At 34.7% G+C, this 17,571-nt stretch overlaps 1 protein-coding gene across 1 annotated transcript; it reads right to left on the bottom strand.

Moving 5' to 3' along the window:
• Positions 1–1,647: 1,647 nt before the first annotated feature.
• On the bottom strand, positions 1,648–15,882 carry LOC127722283 (zinc finger protein 233-like). The gene is made up of 4 exons (XM_052229175.1): positions 15,651–15,882; positions 11,171–11,224; positions 10,836–10,985; positions 1,648–1,655 (listed from the first exon to the last, which is right to left on the bottom strand). Exons 1-4 carry the CDS (start codon positions 15,880–15,882, stop codon positions 1,648–1,650), a joined length of 444 nt encoding a protein of 147 aa, XP_052085135.1.
• Positions 15,883–17,571: the final 1,689 nt, after the last annotated feature.

Here is a 17,571-nt window from a genome sequence, read left to right as displayed (position 1 = left end):
TTTTTTTTATTGATTTTTCTACTGTTATAGGGGACTTCGTCCCCTTATTATCAGGATTGAGATTAGGCTACAACAAGCTAAATAAATATAGAAACCAAATAGGTCAAATCTCTCAGGCCATATATAATTGTGAATGCGGTCGGACTTTGACCCTCTCATGGAAGTCATCTGAGCTTTAAAAAGAGCTATAACATCCTCATAGTTATTTGGCTGATCAACAGTATATATGTTCTTATGTGCTTTATACAAAGGTCCTTTATTATCAAACCCTCTTATAAATGCATCACTTACATAAGTTTTATAATTATTTCCAGTGTATGTTCTAATTATCGATATCGATGTCTTTCTTTTAGCCATGTCTTCTCAAACACATACATAACAAAACAGATAACATTGGAGTATCACCTATAAAAAACAAAGGGAAGCTGGTCAGTGACAGCAAAGGGAAGGCTGAAATTTTAATTCAACAACTAAGACCCGTATTCACAATTGACAAATCATAAATCATAGAAACCATACCAGAACTACTTATAACCACTAAACTTGAAAAACTTCTCAAAGATGTAAACCCATCGAAAGCATCTGGACCAGATGGTATCCCAAACAAAATACTAAAAGAATGTGCAACAGAAATAGCACCAGGACTAACTGCCATCTTCCAAACATCAATAGGCACTGGAATAGTGAATCAATAGTACCCGGAGACTGGCTCAACGCAAACATTTCGTGTGTTTCCAAAAAGGAAGACAAACACGCTGCAGAAAACTATAGACCAGTCTCATTACCATCGGTACCGGGCTACAAATTTAAACTGTTGTCGCAATCCTGGATTTTTCCAAAACTTTTGACACTGTACCGCATAACAAATTATTATCAAAAATGGGAGAAAACGGAACTTGAAGACAACTAAACAACCGACTAAAAATGCTTCTGATACATTGGAAGATGAAAGTAGTAGTAGAGGGAGAACAGTCGGAAGAAGTAAAAGTGGACTCACTGAGTCAGGAATTGTCTTAGTCTAAAGTTCAATCATTACAAATCCAACGGATTTAGTGTGAAGACGTCATAAACAGTCTGAGAAACACATACTATTGTGCAATGCCAAACTATAAGTTAACAGTATCCACAGGTTGACGGATCATAAGTTCTCATGTTTAGTGTAAACAATATTTTATTATGAAATATAAAAATACATTTTATATACACATTCGTAAAAAGGATTCAGAAACAAGCAACAAGTGCTTATGTTAATCTGTCTCCTTGTTAGTTTAAATACATTATTTAAGGAATGACTGTAATACTTTTTCTGTCTATGAAGAAATAACATCAAAAATGTGGTGCACTCTGAATAACCCGCGAAGCGGGTTATTTTAAAGTGTGCACCTTATTTTTTATGTTATTTCGAATAGACAGAAAAAATATTACTGTCATTTCTTATAATTTAATTCTAAATTCCATTTTAAACCGGAGTAAACCATGAAAAAACGTTGATGACGTCACGGTCACATGACAAAATTATGTCTATGAGCTGATAAACAAAACAACGTCAGTCAATCAGAAGACGCGTTACATCCAACATTAAATTATACACAAATAAATAAAAAGTTACATAATAAAAAAATAATGATAATGTCAGCGAGTTACATATCAATGAACTGAAAAATCAAAGATTTCAAAAAATAAAATAAAAAACTGATGATATAGAGATCTAATAACAACAGAAAAAATACATAAAGATTTTATTACTGTGTTAAGGTTATAACCTTTAAAAAGAAGTTAATTCAAAGGATCAACAAGTTAACATGGGTTGCATTTATTTTTCGGGCTTTATAAACAACATCGCCGTAAAAATTAAGATGCGATATCCCGTTTTGAACAATAACAGGTACAGCCTAACTTCCTTACCAAATCTTTGTACCTATGAACTAATTTTGTAAAGGTTTTAATTACTTTGTCATAACAACATCCTTGACAATTTATCAGTTATACAAAAAATATGTTTACTTCACTGAAATCCAAAACGCGACTACAGACACTGTCATAGCGAATGCGTTACGAAATATACACACCATAAGGGAGCTACTATTTGATTTTTATGGGGGGGGGGGGGGGGGGGGACTAGGATGAAAAAAAATTGTCCAGCACTTTTTTTAGTTGAAATCTCTGTCCTGCCATTTTATTTTTTACTCTATTCGGTCCTGCCATTTTTTCATTATTAGTAGTTTATCCTCAGAGGCGGATTTAGGGGGGCCCAGGGGGCCCGGGCCCCCCTTTTTGGGGAAAAATTTGGTTGATTATTTAGGGAATCACTGAAGCATGACTGGAGCTGGCCCCCTCTTAGGCAGTCAGTGGGCCCCCACTTATGAAAATTTCTGGATCCGCCACTGATCCTGACTTTTAGTCCCCACCCCCCGAAACACATACTTGAAAATCAAATAGTAGCTCACTAAGTATGAACCAAGTGAAAATGACCGACCAAAAGGGTAATTAATATGTATGCGTTCTCGAAGTCTGCCAACAAAATTAATCTATTTAGCACAAACTTTAAGTTTATGACATTTATTACTAAAACAAATATATGTGTTCTCATGTGTTTATCTAAATAACCACTCTCACTGAACCCTATACCTCATACATCTCGTTTATAAGGTTTTCGACCAGTATGTGTTTTCATGTGTCTATCTAAATTACCACTCTGACTGAACCTTTTACCACATATATCTCGTTTATAAGGTTTTTTATGGAAAGCCTCAGCTGTCATATATTAGAGATTTACAAAACGTTATGCTGAAGCTTAAAATGTAAAGTTAAGACAGCGTGATGTTGAATTGAGTCACCAAAATGCTAACTCTAAATTACAATATGCTAAGTTGAATTTGCGCAATGTTGACTTGCAATGACAAGTGCTTTAGTCGTGCTAGTATAATGATAAGTCACGATGTTGTGATGATATGCCAAACACGCGTAACGTTGGGTTTAAAGTACATGATGTAAAGTTGACGTTGCATGATGTTAGCTTGCAGATTCATACTGCTCAGTCATCCACATCGACAGCTATGATAACAAATAAAATGAATAGCTAAAATGTATGGTGCTGACTTGTAATTAATAAATGTTGAGCTGAGATAGTACGATGTTATATCATTGTGATATTACGATTGGTCTATCATGCAATCTGTTGATTTAAAACACCATGATGCACAGTTGAAAGTACATGATGTTAAGTTAAGATAACACGATGCTACACCACTATATTGAAACGAAAGGTTTACCATACAATTTGTTGACTTAAAACAACACGATGCAACGTGTTAAGCTAAGATGCTCACTGGAAACTACAGGACGTACAGTTGAAATTTTGTAGTGCTAAGCTACGATAGCACGATGTTATATCATTAAAATGTCACAATAGGCTTATTATACAATTTGCTCATTTAAAACTACACAACGTACAGTTGAAAGTACGTGATGTTAAGCTAAGATAGCACGTTGTTATATCATTAGAATGTCACGATAGGCTTACCACACGATATGCTCGTTTAAAACTACACGACGTACAGTTGAATGTACGTGATGTTGAGCTATGATAGCAATATCTTATATCATAATAATATCACGATAGGCTTGCCATACAATATGCTCATTCAAAACTACACGACGTACAGTTGAAAGTACGTGTTGTTCAGCTACGATAGCACGATGTTATATCATTATAATGTCACGATAGGCTTATTATACAATTTGCTCATCTAAAATTACACCATGTACAGCTGAAAGTACGTGGTGTTAAGCTAAGATAGCACTTTGTTATATCATTAGAATGTCACGATAGGCTTACCACACGATATGCTCATTTAAAACTACATGATTTTCAGTTGAAACTAGGTGATGTTATGCTAAGATAGCATGTTGTTATATCATTTGAATGTCACGATAGGCATACCATACAATATGCTCATTTAAAACTACACAACGTACAGTTGAAAGTATGTGATGTTGAGCTATGATAGCACGATGTTATATCATAATAATATCACGATAGGCTTGCCATACAATATGCTCATTCAAAACTACACGACGTACAGTTGAAAGTACGTGTTGTTGAGCTAAGATAGCACGATGTTATATCATTATGACGTCACGAGAGGCTTATCATACAATGTGTTGACTTGAAACTACACGATTTAAATTTGAAGTAGTTTGGTCTTGACTTGAAACAGTAAAATGTTAAGTTATAAAAACAGAACGTAAAGTCAAAATAAAACAATGATATGATGACATATACTTCTGCAGAATTGAAGATTTTTGGTGTTGACTTCGAATAAAGTACAAATATTAGATCGTTTTATGTTAAATTGAAAGACAATAATGATGCGTAAAACCAGAGACATATAATACATATAATAATTGTATTATATGTCTCTGGTAAAACATTACAGAATTATGTGAATTGAAACTGCAATTCTATGGAAAAGAATGAGGGACAAATCCCCAGGATTTTTTCTTCTTCATTTGCAAGTTTGGAGGCAAAATGATATACAAAGAAAGTTTTCCATAAATTCATAAAGCAAAAGAATTACCCATCGCTATATATTACACTTGAATATAGTTTTGCCGTATATTTTACATGTTTTGTTTGGATTTTTTTTTATGATTAAAAACCAGACTTTTTTTATGAACAATATTTAAGAAAATATTTATCTATGTTGTGTGTTAATATATACAACATAATATTGTGCTTATAAGACTCATGACTGTGAGGGTCAAATTTTACTCATATAAAATCACATCTATGTAAGAGTTAGCGGAGATTTTGTATTTACCACTCCCGTTTACCACGAAATAAAACATAAGAATCTGGAGTCTTAATCTTAAAAAACAAAGATCAACTGATATGACAAATAATACGGTAAAGCGTAGGACTGAGAGGGTCAGAGCTATATGAGAACGTGACCCCCCCCCCCCCCCCCCTTCCGGCCTTGTTTAGAGGTATCTGAAAATTTGAATTTTCTTTTCCACGAAATAAAAAAAAAAAGAATTGATAGTTGATAGAATCCTACTGCATGGGGCCAACCCAAACATAAAGTATGGTAGATTCTGTGGTATACTTTTCGCTCTTACATGAAGTCTATATGAAATTTGACCTAGAGCCTCCAGTCTAAATCGTCAACTTTCAAAAAAAAATACATCATTTACAGCAGTGCCAACCATTTTTCCAGCACCAAGTAAGATAGTACCCAGGTTTATGTATATATCCACTCGGAGAATATTTTATTTTTTTAAATTGGTAAAGTCATTAATGGATAATGACCCCTATAACTTATAATAAGAAGCCAATTAATGATTTCCGTCACTTATTTTCTTGTCCATAGTGATTTTCTTGATTCTTTGCAGCTTCTCTCTATCTATATGTGTTTTCAAAGAAAAAGGAAAAAATCAAAAACTGTAAAAATTGTTAAAGTCCATGTATTATTTTGGTATCAACAGTTTGGGCCACAGAGCATTTTGCACGCTACAGGTTATGCAGTATTGTCAGATTTTGTATAAACTATACATGGAAAACTCAATGTTAGAAAATAAAAATAAAAATTGGGATCACGAGTCTCGTTTTCTGTCTACAAAACAAAACAGATAAAGTCCCTACACATTCCATCATTAGAGACGAAATATGCCAAAGGGATTTCAAACTCATAAGTCGAAAACAGACTCACAATGCCATGGTAAAAAAAATAAAAGACGACAAAAAATAATGTTATCCGAGTTATCTCCCCTATATCGAAAAGTTGAAAAACATATGCAAAAAACGTTCTTTTATTCAAAAACAAATAGTCGTTTTAATCAGATAAATCTCATAATTTTCTTCATCAAGATGAAAAGTACTACATATGAATAACATTCCTCTCTCAAAATGTGTATATTTTTTTAGATCTAGACCGATTGTGTTGAGCTATATGAGAATCTAAGGGAGCTACCACGTGATTTTTATGGAGGGGGATGGGAGTGGGTGGGGGGGGGGGGGGGGGGGGGTGCTAGGACGAAAAATTTTGTCCTGCCTTTTTTTTTAGTTGTAATCACTGTCCTGCCTTTTTATTTTTCACTCTATTCGGTCCTGCTTTTTTTTTATTAGTTTATTCTGAGTTTTTAGCTCACTGGGGCCCGAAGGGCCCCATGTGAGCTTATGCCATCACTTGGCGTCCGTCGTCGTCCGTCGTCTGTCGTCGTCTAGCTGTCGTCGTCGGTCGTCGGTACTCGTAAACTATTTCAAAAATCTTCTCCTCTGAAACTACTGGGTTAAATACCTTTAAACTTTAACTAAATGTTCCTTAGGGTATCTAGTTTATATATTGTATCCGAAGTTTTGATCCATCGACAAACATGGCCGCCATGGCTAAAAATAGAACATAGGGGTCAAATGCAGTTTTTGGCTTATATCTCTAAAACTAAAGCTTTTAGAGCAAATGTGACAGGGGATAAAATTGGTGTAATTGGTCAAGATCTATCGGCCCTGAAATTATCAGACGAATCGAACAACCCATTGTTGGGTTGCTGCCACCGAATTGGTAGTTTTAACAAAATTTTGCAGTTTTTTGTTATTATTTTGAATATTATTATAGATATATATAAACTGTAAGCAGCAATAATGTTCAGCAAAGTAAGATCTACAAAAACGTTAAATATGACCAAAATTGTCAATTGACCCCTTAAGGAGTTATTGCCCTTTAAAGACAATTTTACACAATTTGTTCATCAAGTTTGCTAACATTTAAAAACCTTCTCCTCTAAAATACAGGTGAGGGATTCAGGCTCTTGAGAGCCTCTTGTTTTTACATAAATTGTCATCCTGCCTTGTTTTTTGCCAAGTTGCTCATCCTGCCTTTTTTTTTTAAACAAAACTCCTGTCCTGCCTTTTTTCAAATTTCATTCTAGCCCCCAATAAAAATTACATGGTAGCTCCCTAAGATGGCGGAAGACACTCGATCTACCCTAAGGGCAATATGTCTAATGAGGAAGAAATTTACAATTTCGGTCACGTCGAGTTACTTGTAGATCTCCTTTTGTTGAAAAGGGTTTCTGTTTTCATTTATCTATCTATTATACTGTTCAGGGGAGGGGAGAATCGAAAAAAAAAAATACACAAAAATGGATAAAAGAAGGCGAAAGATACAAAAGGGATAGTAAAAATCTTAACCAAACTGACAATGTCATGACAAAAACTCATGAGCCGAAATAAACGAGAGAAAAAAGATCAAAAGCCAAACAGCAGTATATTAAGAGCAACATATAGAAAACCAAAAACCGAGCAACACGAAACCCTCAAAAAAGGGGTGATCTCAGGTGCTCCAGAAGGGTAAGCAGATCCTGTTTCATATGTGCCACCCGTCACTTGGCGATTTTGCAAATAAAGAAGGAATGTGTTATAATTTTCGAGGAAATCCCAAAATAAACATGAACTACAGGATGTCAAATCGATGAACGTGCTTAAGTTAGGCTCCTTTTCATAAAAAAGAATTGATGAAAATGTATTTGTATTTAGTGAACAGTGGCAAATATTACATGCATATAAGGACTAGAATATGTAAGTGTAATATGAATATGAATAAATCTTGGCTCTGTACAAGACATATTTTGCTTGCTTAGCCGAATTTTTAACAAACTAGTTGACAAACCGACTCTGACAATCTATGGAAATCTAAATAGCATCGGTTTTGATTAAGTCCAGATTTTTTGGTTTTATTTCGGAGAAAGGGGTGCGTTTTACGTACAGTGGCAAATATTACATGCATATCAGGACGAGAACATGTAAGTGTGATATGAATATGAATAAACCCTGCTTTGTTACAAGACATACTTTACTTGCCTAGCCGAATTTTCAACGAACTAGTCGACAAACTGTCTCTGACATTCTATTGATTAAGTCCAGATTCTTTTGTTTTATTTCATGGAAAAGAAAATTCAAATTTTCAGATATCTCTAACAAGACCGGGGGGTCACATTCTGATATAGCTCTGACCCTCTCAGTCCTGCGCTATAATCGTATTATTTGTCATATCAGTTGATCTTTGTTTTTTTAAGATTAAGACTCCAGATTCTTATGTTTTATTTCGTGGAAAACGGGAGTGGTAAATACAAAATCTCCGCTAACTCTTACATAGATGTGATTTTATATGAGTAAAATTTGACCCTCACAGTCATGAGTCTTATAAGCACAATATTATGTTGTATATATTAACACACAACATTGATAAATATTTTCTTAAATATTGTTCATAAAAAAAGTCTGGTTTTTAATCATAAAAAAAAATCCAAACAAAACATGTAAAATATACGGCAATACTATATTCAAGTGTAATATATAGCGATGGATAATTCTTTTGCTTTAAGAATTTATGGAAAACTTTCTTTGTATATCATTTTGCCTCCAAACTTGCAAATGAAGAAGAAAAAATCCTGGGGATTTGTCCCTCATTCTTTTCCATAGAATTACAGTTTCAATTCACATAATTCTGTAATGTTTTACCAGAGACATATAATACAATTATTATATGTATTATATGTCTCTGGTTTTACGCATCATTATTGTCTTTCAATTTAACATAAAACGATCTAATATTTGTACTATATTCGAAGTCAACACCAAAAATCTTCAATTCTGCACAAGTATATGTCATCATATCATTGTTTTATTTTGACTTTACGTTCTGTTTTTATAACTTAACATTTTACTGTTTCAAGTCAAGACCAAACTACTTCAAATTTACATCGTGTAGTTTCAAGTCAACACATTGTATGATAAGCCTCTCGTGACGTCATAATGATATAACATCGTGCTATCTTAGCTCAACAACACGTACTTTCAACTGTACGTCGTGTAGTTTTGAATGAGCATATTGTATGGCAAGCCTATCGTGATATTATTATGATATAACATCGTGCTATCATAGCTCAACATCACATACTTTCAACTGTACGTTGTGTAGTTTTAAATGAGCATATTGTATGGTAAGCCTATCGTGACATTCAAATGATATAACAACATGCTATCTTAGCATAACATCACCTAGTTTCAACTGAAAATCATGTAGTTTTAAATGAGCATATCGTGTGGTAAGCCTATCGTGACATTCTAATGATATAACAAAGTGCTATCTTAGCTTAACACCACGTACTTTCAGCTGTACGTGGTGTAATTTTAGATGAGCAAATTGTATAATAAGCCTATCGTGACATTATAATGATATAACATCGTGCTATCGTAGCTGAACAACACGTACTTTCAACTGTACGTCGTGTAGTTTTGAATGAGCATATTGTATGGCAAGCCTATCGTGATATTATTATGATATAAGATATTGCTATCATAGCTCAACATCACGTACATTCAACTGTACGTCGTGTAGTTTTAAACGAGCATATCGTGTGGTAAGCCTATCGTGACATTCTAATGATATAACAACGTGCTATCTTAGCTTAACATCACGTACTTTCAACTGTACGTTGTGTAGTTTTAAATGAGCAAATTGTATAATAAGCCTATTGTGACATTTTAATGATATAACATCGTGCTATCGTAGCTTAGCATTACAAAATTTCAACTGTACGTCCTGTAGTTTCCAGTGAGCATCTTAGCTTAACACGTTGCATCGTGTTGTTTTAAGTCAACAAATTGTATGGTAAACCTTTCGTTTCAATATAGTGGTGTAGCATCGTGTTATCTTAACTTAACATCATGTACTTTCAACTGTGCATCATGGTGTTTTAAATCAACAGATTGCATGATAGACCAATCGTAATATCACAATGATATAACATCTTACTATCTCAGCTCAACATTTATTAATTACAAGTCAGCACCATACATTTTAGCTATTCATTTTATTTGTTATCATAGCTGTCGATGTGGATGACTGAGCAGTATGAATCTGCAAGCTAACATCATGCAACGTCAACTTTACATCATGTACTTTAAACCCAACGTTACGCGTGTTTGGCATATCATCACAACATCGTGACTTATCATTATACTATCACGACTAAAGCACTTGTCATTGCAAGTCAACATTGCGCAAATTCAACTTAGCATATTGTAATTTAGAGTTAGCATTTTGGTGACTCAATTCAACATCACGCTGTCTTAACTTTACATTTTAAGCTTCAGCATAACGTTTTGTAAATCTCTAATATATGACAGCTGAGGCTTTCCATAGTTTTTCAACAGTATGTGTTTTCATGTGTCTAAGTTAAATACCACTCTGACTGAACTTTTTCACCACATACATCTCGTTTATAAGGTTTTTCAACCGGTATTTGTTTTACTGTGTCTATCTAAATTACCACTCTGACTGAACCTTTTCCCACATACATCCCGTTTATAAGGTTTTCCAAAAGCATGTGTTTTCATGTGTCTATCTAAATTACAACTCTGACTGAACCATATACCACATACATCAAATTTGCAAAGTATTTCACAAGAATGAAGTGTGTCTTTGTGTAATAACAAAGCTGACTTCAACCTATAGCACACACATTAAAGTCATCGGTATGATCACATGTATGTATTCTCATTCTTTTACCACATAAATCGCAGTCATGAGGGTTGACGCCTGTTTTTGTTCTCGTATGACTCTGTAAAATACCATGCTCACTTAACCCTTTACCTCATACATTACAGTCATAAGGTGTTTCACCTGTATGTGTTCTCATATGTCTCTTTAAAGAATAAAGCCGATTAAAGCCTTTACAACATACATCACAGTCATAAGGTTTATCGACGGAATGCGTTATCAAGTGTCTCTTTAAGCTATTATGCTTACTAAACGCTCTCTCACATACATTACAGTCATTAGGTGTATCACCTGTATGTGTCCTCATATGTATCTGTAAATAATCAAGCCGGCTAAACCCTTTACAACATACATTACAGTCATAAGGGGTATCGGCTGTGTGCGTTCTCGTGTGTCTCTGTAAGCTACCATTCTGACTAAACCCTATACCACAAACATCACATACATTAGGTTTATCGCCTGTGTGTGTTTTCATGTGTGTATATAAATGGCTAAGCTGACTAAACCCTCTACCACATACAATACAGACATGAGGTTTATCACCTGTATGTGTTCTCATATGATTCTGTAAATGATGAGGCCAAAAAAAGCTTTAAGGCAAACATTACATTTATAAGATTTATCTCCATTATGTGTTCTCATGTGTCTCTTAAGGTAGCAACCTATAGCACACACGTTAAAGTCATCGGTATGATCACATGTATGTATTCTCATTCTTTTACTTATTTTTGTAATTTTTTTTACATAAATTGTCATCTTGCCTTTTTTTTTTTGCCAAATTGCTCATCCTGCCTTTTTTTACTCAAAACTCCTGTCTTGCCTATTTTTTTCTAATTCCATTCTGGCCCTGCCCCCCCCCCCCCCCTAAAAATCAAATGGTAGCTCCCTTACGTAGTCGTGCTTTTGTTTGTAAAATCGTTGGAAAAACATTTATTTCTTGAAGACATCAAAAAAAGAAGAAAAAAGTAAATGCAACCTATTCACGTTTAGTCATTTAATCTTAAGCATAGAATAACAATAGACAATGCCAGCATAATATATAATGGGGTACTCTTTCATTGGAGGAAGATTCGTTTTATAGTTGCATTATGACTCCTATCTGCCTTCTGTGTACCTATCTATGACCATCTATTAAACGTGTCTCTATATTCACAATTAACCAATATTTGTACTGTATAAATACTCAATAACATGACACTCTAATTATGAGGTAATCCTTCATTGGAGGAAGATTCGTTTCACAGTTACAATGTTGACTCAGTCCTACCTGCCTACCGTGAATCTTTCTCTATGTGTCTGGATGTTTTATATTTACAACCAGTATGTGTACTGTATATTGAAACAGACAATACTCAATACTATGTCAAATATGTAGCAATACTCTGTTTAAAATGACAAATGTGCGACAAGACGCCAATTAGAATGACAGTTCATTACCTGTAGCCATGACAGCTTTCGTATTAATTGTTATAAAAGATAATCACTCATTGACAATTCAATTCAATATCTATTGAAGATAATGATCAAAATGATTATTTCATTAAACTTAAGTATTTGTTTAATATGTTTTTTTGTTATTATTTTGCTTTCTGTTTTCATTTATATTACATATGTTGTTGATGCTATAGCATTATTTTATATGCTGATTTGCAATAAACTTATTACAAAGTGTCACACTATTTAAGTCTGATCTCTGAACAATATAATATTATATTATAGATATTATACAACAAAGAGCCATTATGTACAGAATAATAAGAAACTATATATATATATATATTAAAACAGAGTAGAAAATTCGTATACTAGTATCATAAAACATAAGTATTTGTACATTATTTACAGTATATCAAAACAAACGTAAAATTATATAAATCCTTGGTCTATTTTAAATAAAATAATAGACTTTGAATTTTTTGGGGCCCTTTATAGCTTGCTGTTCGGTGTGAGCCAATGCTCCGTGTTGAAGGCCGTACCTTGACCTATAATGGTTTACTTTTATAAATTGTAACTTGGATGGAGAGTTGTCTCATTGGCACTCATACCACATCTTCCTATATCTATTTGCCACTGTGACAGCTACAAATCATAATAATATCTGTGAATAAAGACACTAAGTCTAGATTTCTGTTTAGAATCGAAAGACAATCATATTTTTTAACATCACTAAAATTAGAATCTTTTGTTTCATAACATAATTTTTTGCTGAAATCGTGATATAGTGGACACGATAAAAATACATGGGTTTCATCTTCTGAGATTTCTTTACGATAATCACAGACTTGATCTTGTAAAATTAAATTTAAAAATCTCCCGGTATTGATTCGTATGGGAGTAACCATTTAATTTCAAAAAGGGAAAAAGGGGGGGGGGGGCAGTTAATGCTTTTCTGTGTCAGAAACCTTTATTTAGTTTTTCAACGCTATCAATCAAATTATTTTTTTCTAATTTAACGCTATAAGGTATGGGGGAAAATCTGGGTTCAAAATATTTTGAAGTAAAATGGTCGTTCCCTAATGGTGTCACTCTCATCTTAAAAGAGGGTCTCTCATCGAGTTAACAAAACAGGGAATGGTTGGCAAAAAGTGCAGATTAAAGGACACTAAAAATTAAAAAAAGAAAGAAAAAAAATAGGCTTAAAAAAATAATAGAGGATAACGGACATGTGCTTAGATATAAAGAATAGATAATTGTGGGCAAAATTTATAAAAAATAGAGAAAAATAGATTAAAACATTAAAGAATACAGAATGAAAAGAACCCCATTCAGACCCTCTTGCATTTTGGAAAAAGATCTCCTTTGTGTACGTATGACATCGGATTTTTACAATATGTTTTAGTTACACAACTGTTCTTGAGTAAATAAAATGTTCTTAATTTGTTTGGAAGGTTTACCAGATAGAGCTCTCTCCGACTATAAATCGCATTGCCACTGATTCATATCGTTACTAAACATTATTGACATAATGATATTACCAACTCATTTGTCACAACTCGGCCTATTCGGTAGAATAGCGGATTCACCCGAAGATTGCCGTTTGATTACCAACTGAGTTACTATCAATATGTTTTGTTATTTTACACAAATAGAGTACATAATACTCAGAAGAGGATTTGCTTACATAAACTTTACGTAATATGTACATGTGTAGAAGAAGTTGTATCTTATGTTTGTATTATAGGGAAAACAGAGCATTTATTCTGCCATATAGGCGACAATACACCTTATCGCTATTTGTCCGCCATTACTGGACATCACACTGGTTCCCGTAAAATTTTGACGTCATAATCTGACACCACATGACAATGGAAAAGTGATTGTTGTATGACGTCAATAGTTCAAGCGGGACAGATTCTCGGGTCAGCCGGGAATAGCGATAAGGTGTATACTAACATTTTCTTTTACCACTTTTTATAATAAAAAAAATCCGGACAAAACAGTTATATACATGTAGTATCATGACCAACTTCCAACGAACCTTGTTTATGTTATCCATGTCCATCGTCATTTTGCACCAAATTTATGAAATTTTTGAAGTCTTTTTGAATAATTCTCTAGAAAATATTTCAATATATTATATAAACACTGCAGTTATTCAAAAATATATTGTACCCTTACATCTATTCACAGTTGACATCCTTCACCTGCCTTGGTTACACAAAAGACCAACCTGAAGCCGGGAAAATGTAATACTGCTTTTCCCCATGATAATATGTCCCCCTTTAGCCTTTATACAACGATAAATAACCTCCCAATAAGGGCGTATCCAGGATATTAGGTTAGGGGCGCAGAATTTAATTTTGGCAGAGTAGAGCGAGTCGAATTTTATTTGAAAGGTAAAATCATCGAAATATTTTTTATTAAGCTGAGGACAACCCATGTTTTGCAAATTTAGGGACGGGACACGCCTGCCACGCCCCGCCTGAATCCGCCCATGCTCTCAATACCTGTCGACTTACAATTACTAACTGTTTGATGCACTTATACTTCCAATTGACCGTTTCAGAATCTAAAGGACTCTGGGTAATTTCATTGTTCGTACCCCAAAATGAAAAAAAAAACGCCACGTCATTGGTTGTATTTCCATTGTCTATGACATTTTTAACCAATCGCGACGTTTTAGTGTACACTTTTGAAAATATTACCCAGGATGCATTAGATTCTGAAACGGCGAATTGTGACATATGGGTGTGACATAGGCAAAAATCGAAATTAATTACATGCTGGGAAAAAATCAACTACAGTGTTGTCGACATGTGCTAAAAATGAGATTTTCTTCGCCAAATTTTATGACATATGGAGAATTTGGTCGTACACAAATCACGCCAATAGATATAGTTACTAATATAAGTAAGTGGTTTTTTTTTTAATAAACTTCTCGCCAATGCTATGTTTAGACTCAGCAATTGTCATTGGAAGTAAATAAACTAAAAAACGTTCAGAGATAAAATCTTGAAGATGCATACATTCAAAAAGGGCATAGGCAAATTGACAATTCTTCCAGAGGAGAATTCTACGGTCTGTTTAAAACAGAAATGTTTGGTTTAGAAAAGTATTTTGTACAATTATCACCAATCGAACGTAAATAAATTTATTATAATAATAATTAATTAGATGCTGACTGTTCTGTGAAAATTCCAGTAGAGCTAGGTAGATGGTACAATATTCCGAAAGTAGAGAGGATAATATGTAATTTGTGTTCAAATGAAACAGGTAATGAATACCATTTCTTATTCGAATGCAATTCCATCCTAGTAAAAAATATCAGAAATCAACACATTCCAGACAAACATGAAAGAATTACTATCATTGGGGTTATATAGATTACTAAAATATATATTTATTCGCCGACTAAATCTTATACCACAACCGACCGTACAAGGGCTGTATAGCCAGTCAAGGTCGTTAAAAACTACCATCATCATTTTACAACTTCAATCACAGTCATGGGATTTATTAAATGTTTTTTCTTCTTCTCATGTGTGTATATTAATGACCGAGCTTACTAAACCCGTCACCATATACATCACCCTTATGAGGTTTAACACATACATGTATGTGTTCTCGTGTGGTTCTGTAAATCACGACGCTGAATAAACCCTTTACCACATCCATCGCATTTATGAGGTTTCTCCCCTGTATGTGTTCTCATGTGATTTTGTAAATGGCCACGCTGACTAAACCCTTTGCCACATACATCACAGTCATTAGGTTTATCTCCTGTGTGTGTTCTCATATGTATCTGTAAAGAATGAATGTGACTTAACCCTTTACCACATACATCACAGTCATGGGGTTTATCGCCGGTATGTGTTCTCATGTGTCTCTGTATTATATACTAAGCTACTACGCTGACTAACTGCTTTACCACATACATCACAGTCATGAGGTTTATCACTTGTATGTGTTCTCATGTGCGTATATAAATGACCACGCTGACTAAACTTTTTACCACATACATCATAGTTATGCGGTGTATCATCTGTATGTATTCTCATGTGATCCTGTAAGTCACGACGCTGACTAATTCCTTTACCGCATACATTACAGTCATGCGGTTTACTAGGAGAATCGTCTGTATGTGTTCTCATGTGAATATATAAATTACCAAGGTGACTAAATCTTTACCGCATACATCCCATACATAATGTCTATCACCGTTATGTGTTCTAATATGACTTTGTAAAGCACTAAGCTGACTAAACCCTTTACCACATACATCACATACATAAGGTTTATCACCTGTATGTGTTCTCATATGAATTTGTAAATGATCAATCCGACTAAACCGTTTACAACATACATCACAGTCATGGGGTTTATCACCTGTTTGCGTTCTCATATGTCTATGTAAATGTCCTACCTCACTAAACCGTTTACCACATATATAACAGCCATGGGGTTTATCACCTGTATGTATTCTCATGTGGTTCTGTAAACCACGCCTCTGACTAAACTCTTTACCGCATACATCACAGGCATGAGGTTTACCGGAATCAACTGTATGCGTTCTCATATGTCTCTGAAAATTACCTCACTGACTAAACCGTTTACCACATATATCACAGTCATGGGGTTTATCACCTGTATGTATTCTCATGTGGTTCTGTAAACCACACCTCTGACTAAATTCTTTACCGCATACATAACAGACATGAGGTTTAAGCCCCGGTCACAACAGATCGTACGTTTTTTTGTCATGGAAGATCTATAAAATAGTTGTCGTGGTACTGTCGTGCAAAATGTCAAAAAAATATTTCGAGTGGTCACATCAGCTACGACATGTCCACGATGGTTCCACGATGGGTACACGACAGAAAAAAAAGAATTGTAATTGTACTGTCGTGGGTTTGTCGCAAGTCGGTCGTGCGACAGTCGTGCGACAGTCGTGAGTTGTTTGGGGCTATTTTTCAGGTTTTCATGTCATGGGATGCGCGTGTTACTGTCGTGTCACTGTCGTGCCACTGTCGTACGACTGTCGCACACCAGTCGTGGGTCACTCGCGCGTTTGACTCTGATCTACTAGTATATAAAGAAGGCCCGATTTATTGCGTGCCATTTGCCATTTGCTTTCAATATTGTTCAGTGTCATTATTAGGTCGGTCCAAGTAAACGACGTTTTTCGTTTTAGTTTATATTGTAATTGTTCAGCGAATTTAAACCAGAATGCCCCCGAAAAGAAAAATTAACAAAAGACAGGTGGTAGCAGTAAACGTGGATGATGTTGACCAGACGGAGGACCCCCTACCACAAGCTGAAACATATGACGATTTGGAAACTGCTGGAGACGACCCTGCTGATAATTTCGTCACTGTGACGGGGGACGGGGAGGAGTCTACGGACAATGACATTGGTGCTGTCCCCAAAAGAGCGAAGAAACCTGTGGTTACCCAGGCGAAATCCAAGAACAAGACCCCTGACAACGAAGGTGGTACTGTTATCAACATCGCCCTACCAGAAGATATTTCTGAGGAACAGGAGTTAAAAGATCGCGGCCTGGGTGGAGGAC

Source organism: Mytilus californianus, unplaced genomic scaffold (genome assembly GCF_021869535.1).
Source record: "Mytilus californianus isolate M0D057914Y unplaced genomic scaffold, xbMytCali1.0.p SCAF_12, whole genome shotgun sequence".
NCBI classification, from domain to species: domain Eukaryota; kingdom Metazoa; phylum Mollusca; class Bivalvia; order Mytilida; family Mytilidae; genus Mytilus; species Mytilus californianus.
Note: the sequence above shows the minus strand (reverse complement) of the source record. Positions and strands in the feature narration are given on the sequence as shown.

Coding starts and splice junctions, on each gene's coding strand:
- LOC127722283 (XM_052229175.1), bottom strand. CDS start 15,882: ATGAGAACACATACCGGCGATAAACCCCATGACTGTGATGTATGTGGT. Junction 11,225..15,650: donor TGGTAAAGGGTTTATTCAGC/GTCGTGATTTAC, acceptor TGTGTGCTATAG/GTTGCTACCTTAAGAGACAC. Junction 10,986..11,170: donor TGGAGATAAATCTTATAAAT/GTAATGTTTGCC, acceptor TTTGTGGTATAG/GGTTTAGTCAGAATGGTAGC.